Source organism: Anthonomus grandis, chromosome 13, assembly GCF_022605725.1.
Source record: "Anthonomus grandis grandis chromosome 13, icAntGran1.3, whole genome shotgun sequence".
NCBI classification, from domain to species: Eukaryota; Metazoa; Arthropoda; class Insecta; order Coleoptera; family Curculionidae; genus Anthonomus; species Anthonomus grandis.
In genome coordinates, this window is record NC_065558.1 from 16,804,712 (window position 1) to 16,813,499 (window position 8,788).

Here is an 8,788-nt window from a genome sequence, read left to right on the forward strand (position 1 = left end):
AATCACCAATATCAACTTGTTTGTTCTCAATATTCCATCAGTTAGAAATAAGAATTCGTATTAACTTTATTAAATTAGTATAAACTTCTCCTGATATTTTAATATTAAGTGAACATTGGTTTACGTGTTCTGTTTGGTCTTAATTAGATTTTTTAAATGTTGATGTATGGTACTTTGTAAGAAAATTAATATGTAAGGTGAAGTAGAGTAAATGTTTAGTAAAGTTGCGAAAGTTTAGGTTTATTTATTAATAAAAAATAAAGCAGAATCAAACACAAATTACTCGTTTTATTTAAAAAATCTTTCGTCTTTGCTTAATATATTACCGCAATTCTAACGCCTACTTTTTATTTTTAGAATAAACTATAATTTCTTTTTAAAACAAAGTCTATACTACACACTTCCTCTCTATTTTGGGGCAAGTGTGTAGACGACTGGTATCCTCTATATGCCTACTTGGGGCAAATGTGTAAAACTTACCTTTATTGCGATTGTTTTAAAATACTAAGACTTGGCACAAAGTGACATGTAGGTGAATATTTTTTTTGAAAATAGAATATTCTATGCATTAATTATAACTAAAATTAAATCACTTAAACAAGTGTATAAACATGAATTATTGAATATTATATGCAGAAAAATTTACATCAAATTTTATTAAACCTCGCCGACCGGTTAAAACCGGATTTGGGAGAGACCTTATAATGTCGCTTCTGCTAACTACAGCACATTCTTCGGGATCTTTCCATGTGAATGTTGAAGAAGCCAAGGGGTCTAAAGTAAGCACTTTTTTGGTAAATTTTATTTCCAATTCTTCATCCTCTTTATTATGAGAGATCACTTGTCCGACAAAATATTTTTTTGATTTTTTCATCAGACTAGCACCCAGTCATCTTCTTGTATATCTGTAGAAGGCTTACTGATTTGCTCCATACATGCATCAACTGCTTCCGCGTTTCTCATCTCTTCCTCTATTATATCATCATCACTCTCTTGGAATATAATTTCTTCATCACTTATGTCCTCTTCTTCATTCATGGAATTTGGTTTAAATTTTTTGCGCCGATTTTTATTTGATTTTGATTTTTGTTTTAAAACAGTCGAATCCTTTTCAATCAAGCGACGCATAACTTCCTCAGAAGCTATAACTTCGGCTCCAGAACACACTTTTCTTTTCTTTGCTTTTTCGGGTGCGTTAGTCTGTTGAACTGTAGACAATAGCAATTCTTCAATAGAGTATCGCTGTTCTGGTAGCCCTTGGACCTGGTTTTGAATTAGGGCTTGACAAATGAGGATGATTTGTATCTTCTCTGTTAATATTTAGGGAATGTTGTCTCAAATTATTGGCAATAGCACTATTGTCCTTTTGACCTAGATTTGAGGGTCCTGGTTGCAATATATCCATCGACTCATCAGGAAATCTTCGTACCCCTTGATGTTGCTCCCATCTCTTGTAAAATAATGGATCATACTTTTCCTTGTCAACAACACATGCATTAAATGGAAAAATACCTCCTTTCTTAAAACCATTAGATATAATTTCGTGGTTTGTTTCTTTCCATATTTTACAAACTAAAGAGCTAAATTTTTTTTTATTTGTCTTCCCTCAGTATGCTTCTGCCAGTTGATCAACTCGTACTCCCATCTAACTTTTAAAGACTTAAAAACACTGAGGTCAAGCGGTTGTAGAATATGGGATGAATGGGGTGGTAATTTAAGAATGATCACCCCATTCTCCCTGGCTGCTCTAATTAATCTTTCATCCACGTGGGACGCGTGACCGTCATATATCAACAAGACTGGTCTTTCTGGGCCAAAGGATTCTAACAAACTTTTTTTTAAATATTGTAGAAATATATCGGATTCCATCCATCCGTTTGCTGTTGTGGCATACGTTATCCCAGGGAATTCTTCATCACGTTGAGCAACCCATTCCAATGCAGATGGGTAACGGTGGCGCCTTAAACCCATCTGCATTAAGACCGTAATATTTTGCCTTCCACTGCCTGCAGTTGTTCTAGAAGATGGAGCTCCTCTTTTGCCTATTATTTTTGTCTTGCTTGGATCAAGACAAAAATTGGTTTCATCAAGATTCCATATTTGCCGTGGTTTGTCGTGCAAATTTAGGGAATCCAACTGTGTTTTTAAAATATCAAAGTAGCGATTAATTACGAATGGATCTAAGCATTTCCTTCTAGCAAACTCCACTGATTGGGGTTTTTTAATGGATAAATTGTGGCGCTTCGAAAAACTTATAAACCAATCTTTACCTGGCCGGACTGCTTTAAATGGCGTTTTAAGTTTATTAAGAATGACATACTTTTCAACAATATTAAATACATCTCGTCGAGTTAGTCCCCATCCCCATTTTTCCATTGTTATTAAACATTGGGCAAGCTCTTCTTCTTGTTCGCTGGAAATCGCTGTACTTCTTCCCATCGTTAAGCTCTTTACACCTCGATAACCTCTTCGATGATAGCTCAGGGGTCATTTGTGGAATGTTATATTTTTTGTGCGCGCTTATTGAGTTATCAAACCTCTCTCAATTTCATTTAAAGCCCTTTTTAATGTATCTGTAGTGTATGAAGTTTTTCTACTTGAAGTTCGTTTACAGTTTCTAACCATGTTTGCCTGAAAATAAGGAAAGAATATAGGTAATTAATAATGAATTTTGCTAATCGTAGGAAAGGGGTAAGTGTGTAGTATGCTACACACTTGCCCGCCTTAATCACTACACAATTGCCCCAATACGTTTTTTTTCATGGGGCAACTGTTTAGTAAACAAAATATTTAGGTTAGTAGTAAAAAAACTAAAAATATGAATAGATATACAATAATACATACCTCTAATCTCTGTCAAAACTGATACTTATAGAAAATGGTATTGTGATCGTCGGATGATAGTGGATTAATCTATAGCACTCAAATTATTTAACGTTGCAAAAAATGCCTTCCGAATTTAAAAAGCACGCTACGTTAAAATACATGACATCTATGACAATTTAATGTTACCCCGCGTACACTGTTACCCCACCTGACCTTATATCATTGGTATTTATAGATCTCCAGCTACAAGCTTTCAAGTATTTTTAATTATTAAATTAGAGCTAATTTTGCCCAGCATCTCAATTAATGCGAAAGTTGGTGTCAGGCTACCTTAATGTAAACTTCCTTGAACCTTCCAGAAATTATTTAAAGGCGGTACAAATACAAAATGTATTTAATGTATTAATGTCAAATTAATAGTCGCACTAGGATTACTACTGATTCCTCTTCTAGGCTCGATTATCTTTGTTCGAACCTGCAGACGATTGTAGATGGTAAAGTATAGTTAGTGCGGGTCTCTCAACATTTAATAAAATAGTATTTTATATCAATATGTTTGCTTCTTTCAGAATTTTCAAAGTTTTTGATTTAAGGTATAGCACTTAAATTGTATATTCCTAAATAAACTGAATTGCACTCGCCAAACTCTGATAAAATCCCATTCGAATTAACCAGTCCTTGGATACATATACTATGCCTCCATTAAGGAAAGGCGATATACGAGTAGTTCTGTTTCCTGCGGTGTGCCAGACAACCATATTGCATGCATGGAGACTAACAAATCCACTAATGCTTTTTCTATTCTTCGTATCTCCACACTTGGGTCTTTCGAATCTACTCAAAAGTGTAAAACTGTATGTTATATCTGGCCTGAATATGATTGATGAATACATTTCTCATTTCTAATTGTTCATGAATAGTTTCTGATTTTTACTACATACGTTTCATAACACTCTCATCAAAGCGCACATTTCGAGGATTTAATGATTTCTTCTTTTTAATGATCTGCTCTAGTGACCACAATCGGTTCAACCAACCACAAGCTTCACAACATCCAACCATTACAGCTACATATAAGGCTACATATTAATTTTCTATAAGGAATATAATTTAATATAGGTTGATTTTCATCCATTTGACAGTTCTGTCCCATTCTATTTCTTTATGGAACAACACTCGGTCATACAAAATTTCTTTGAAAGCTTTCCAATCATCTTTGTTTGAGTAACTCTTAGTCCGAGGCAATCATTGCTTCTGTAGCCTTAGATTCTTGTATTCCCTCTAAAGGGGATAAATGTAGGCCTTTGCTGATTGTTTCTCGCAGAAACTATGTCCAGTTTGAACTCTTATGTAATTAGTGTAATTGGAACAATATCTTGGACTATAAATCGACCCAATGGAAGGCTTACACTCGGTAGTTTTAAGCATTTTTAATAAATCTTTTCCTTTAGTTCTTATAAAAATGAAAAATAAATCTTGGTACATAAGGGGAATAAAAGTTGCAGCCGAAAATATGAGATCCACATACCGTGCCACCTGAACATTTTCTAACTCATAAATAAATCTATGTACCAGAAACTTTTTTCTTTTTACCGACTTAAGCTGGTGAATTAAAATCCATATTCAGAGAGATAAAGAACTCGGGACAGGTTGCCATTAAGTGTCATTAAAACTATAGCTCTAGTTTGTTTAGCTCATGTAGTGAATAAGCCTTTTATAAATAGCCTATTTTCTCCTTATTTTAAGCAGGCTAACATTGTTCCAATTCACAAGAAAGGCGATCCGAATGAACCTTGCAAAACATTGCTTGCTGTGCTAGGAAACATTATGGAAAAGCTGATTAAGTTGAGGGTCAATTAATTTCTCAACAGACATAAACTGCTTGATCCGCACCAGCTTGGACTTCTAAAATCTAGAAACACAAGTGATGCTATATCTGTTTTTCTCCGGGAACTGTATCTCAGGCTCAATACAAGTGATATTGCAGCTTCAGCATTCTGTAATATATCGAAAGCTTTGGACTACGTGCATTATCCAACCATGTTTTGTAAGCTGGAAATGTATGCCTTTCAAGGTTTTGTGTAATATTTAGTGGATACGTCACAGTTTTTGGAGATGATGCAATTATACTTTAGCATGATATTCGGCATGAGATCCTTAAAGGTTGAAGTACGCAAATGCAATAGGTACTGTCAGGAGGAATGGTGTAATTCCAATGGTCTCATGCCTATAATATTTCCCAAACCAATATTCTGAACTTTAAGTGCGACTTTTAGTTGATATATCTTTAAACAATGAAACATTGTTCCATTCATATATTGCAAAGTTTCTGGGTCTATACATTGATGATTCCTTAAAATTTAAGAGCCACATAATTCAGTTAAATAAAAAACTCTCTTCTGGTTGCTATGCTCTTTGTATTATATATCGTTCAACATGGGATTGATATTAGTGGCACGTATGGCATATTTCTCTCTAATTGAGTCTACCTTTACCTATACCAAGTTCTGATTAAGTGAAGTTCATAATTTATATTGGAAAAAAGTATTTAATAACCTCTCTCTCTTATTAAGAAAACACCACGGTGTGAGGAAATTTCGAAAATCATTAAAGAAACTATTATTAACGAAAGTATATTATTCGCCTTGCAGGAACATTTTAACCACTCTCTCAATTAGCTAATAAGTTTAATATATGATGCTTTTTTTTGTTCGAATGTTATTTTATTTTATGTACTTGGTTTAAATCTTCATATTATGTCCTACATTAGTTTAAGTTAAGTTTACCCTGTATTATTTTATAGGCAACTTAAGTAAAAGATTTTAGTAAATGAGCCGCTCAGAGGAAAAGTGGTATACATATGTCAGTATTTTTTAATTTTTGAGTTATACCATTAATTATGTTTCTACTGGTCTAATATATTCAGTCGAAAACTGGTATAAGTCAAAATTTTAACTTAGCTAAGATGAGAGCTTCCTAACGTTATTCCTCTAAACATAATGGATTCGTTCGCTGGAATAGTGGTATAAGTCAAGGCACCACGCTGTTCCGATGTCGCGCCAGGTCCTATTAAACTCGCTTTTTCTTGTTTAGTCAGGTTTTTTTAGTGTTATGGTACGTAGTGTGTAGATCAGTTCCTGTAGCTAAGAAAAAATATATGATAGAACTTCTTCAGTGGATTCCCCCGATTCAGCATCAGTTCTTCCTGGACTTACTAACAAAAGAAAATGCTGTGGACAGTGGTCCATTATCCGATTCTGATGAAGATTAATTTGTTTAATAACTTGTTCTTACTCTCCTTACTGTAAGTTTAGTATATAAGATAAGTAGTACTTAGTAATTTTTGCTCTTTAAGCTCCATATTTTTTGAACACTTATCAGTATCAGTTATAGATATCATAGTAAAGATACTACAGCTATTATTTTTCTTTGGTTAATCAGTTTTGTGAAATTTGGTTAACTTTTATGAGGAAAAGTGATATAACTCTCCAAGCTATACCACTTATCCGCTATGTTTTTGAAAAAAACTTACTGGAAGAATGACATTGGGCGGCAAAAATGTAATTAATGGGCGCAATCAGTAAAAATGTTTACCATATGAAATTTTAGTACAGGGTTATTATAAATATGTACAAAAAAGTAAAGAATATGTTACTGTGATTTTTAATTCATCCAGATGCAAAATATCAACTTTCTAAATTTCTACTTTAAGGGAGTTAGACCACTTTTCCGCTGAACGGCTCAAATGTGCTTTATATGTATATTGACTAACTTAGAAATTAAGATTTAAGGCTTTGTACATATCATTATTTTCTTAGTTACAAATAAAGCTACTTTTTGACTTTAGCCAAATTCACTGCTTTGACCTTCAGGAGCCTTAGTTCCTGACAATTGTATTACGTTGCGTTTTTTTGTGAAAGATGATAGTTGAAGCATTTTTACCGTTCGTTTAAATGTGAATTAAAACAACCAATGCCCACAACTAACTTATAACAGACCTATGCACTAAACACGATGACTTAAGCTACTAGAATTAAACATTTATGTAAACTGTATTTATTTACCAATATTTTCGATTTAAAAAATCGCGCCAATATTCAGAATTAAACTGGCCTCCTAGCGGCATAGTTAAGAACTATTAAATGATATAGCTTAATATTTGTTTTTAGGTATACGTCTAATATTAATAATGCTGTACACATTTTCATCCTTTATCTTTTCTGTTTTTATAAAGTTTTTTAAGTGAATCGATTATTATCATAATGTATATAAAATTTTTTTAAAGTTCTTAAATATTGCAAAATAAGTTCAAGATGGGCAAATTTGATAAAATTTTACTAGACCTGGCAACATCGGTGAATTGTAACGAATTCGAATGTTATACTGGCCTTTGCTACCGCCGACTTAGCGAATTTCTCAGATTACTATTTAATCAAGATTTGCTCGTTTCATACAAAAAGAAAAACAAAAAATTTGTCATTTTAGCGTCCCTATCAAAATGACTTTTTTTTGAAGGAGAAAAAAATTATTTTTAAAAATTTCAATTTAAACGAGGCAAAGGTCAAAGTGCACGTCATCCTGTATTTTTAGTAGCAACACCAACAGCTAGCTAACTTCACGTAATTGACCGGCAAGAAAATCAAAGGAACTAAGGAAGCACAACGAATCCACGGTATACTTATTGACGGGTTTGTGTGATATCGTCGTTTTACGAACGAAAATCACTTTAAAAAGTAGTTATAGCTCAAGAATGACTGATTCCAAGTAAGTATCGGTTAAACGCCACTATAGTTCTCCAAAGTATATATTCCATTCAATCTAAAAACCGTTTGTTTACTCTAAAAATCCCTTTTGAAAATTACAACCTACGCCATGTTGTCGCATTCCAATCAACTCCAATCGATTCTAGAATTTTCAATTTTCATTTAATGCTCCCACTGTTTAATCGAGCTTCTAATAATAATCCACAACTCTTAAAAAGGACCAAGAACCCCAAAATTCAAGAAAATGCGAAAATCATTAACCTCACTTTTTTATCAGATTACCACCCCCACCAGTAATGTGGGCCCAAAGGTCTGCCATGGTATTCCTTACCATTAATCTAGAAGACGTAAAAAACCCTGATATAAAGTAAGTATTTAAACCACTAACTACCAAAATAAATTAATAATATTTTAATCAATAGATTCACAAAAGACTCTGTATACTTCCGAGGCATAGGAGGTGTCGATCAAAAGGAATATGAAGTCACAATCCCATTGTATAAAGAAATTGACCCTGACACAAGTAAAAGTTTTAACAGAGGAAGGTGTATTGAAATTATTCTGGCCAAAAAAACACCAGATGAGCCCTACTGGCCGAGCTTGACCTCAGACAAAAAGAAACACCATTGGTTGAAGTGCGACTTCAATAAATGGCATGACGAAGATGATTCTGGTGATGAGGGTCTTGGTGGTATGGGCGGAGGTGATTTTGAAGAAATGATGAGACAAATGGGGGGATTAGGTCAGTAAAACCATAAAACTCATCAATATTTTTTAATATTTATACTAAATTACAATTTTAGGTGGTGGAGGTGGTGGTAAACCAGTTTTTGATGATCTTGATGCTGAAGAGGGAGATGATTCAGATGATGAACCCATCCCCGACTTAGAGTAATATAGGTTACCCTTAATATTAACTGATAATAAGTTATGAAGTTTTTTTCTTACGATTTTGTATTCCTTCGAATTGTTGTTTAATAAACAGGTTAAAAAACTGGACTTATTTTTTTGGTTTAGATGTGTAAATAAATGTGCTGATACCAAAAAAAAAAAATGTTTTACACTTTGATTTGTGCAAGGGTACTCATGATGAATAGTGTAATATACATAGTAGAACCTTCCCATTAGTGTAATGTGAGTTCTGAACCAAGTTTGTAATTAAATTTATTCAAAACTTCTTGACTTTGTTTTTTTTTTGA

The 8,788-nt window shown here is 33.3% G+C and overlaps 1 protein-coding gene across 1 annotated transcript; it reads left to right on the top strand.

The window, feature by feature from the left end:
* The first annotated feature begins 7,415 nt into the window (after nt 1-7,415).
* On the top strand, nt 7,416-8,588 carry LOC126743689 (co-chaperone protein daf-41). The gene is made up of 4 exons (XM_050450896.1): nt 7,416-7,590; nt 7,867-7,956; nt 8,012-8,331; nt 8,393-8,588. The coding sequence occupies exons 1-4, from the start codon at nt 7,577-7,579 to the stop codon at nt 8,482-8,484; spliced, it is 516 nt and encodes a 171-aa protein (XP_050306853.1). The 5' UTR covers nt 7,416-7,576; the 3' UTR covers nt 8,485-8,588.
* Nucleotides 8,589-8,788: the final 200 nt, after the last annotated feature.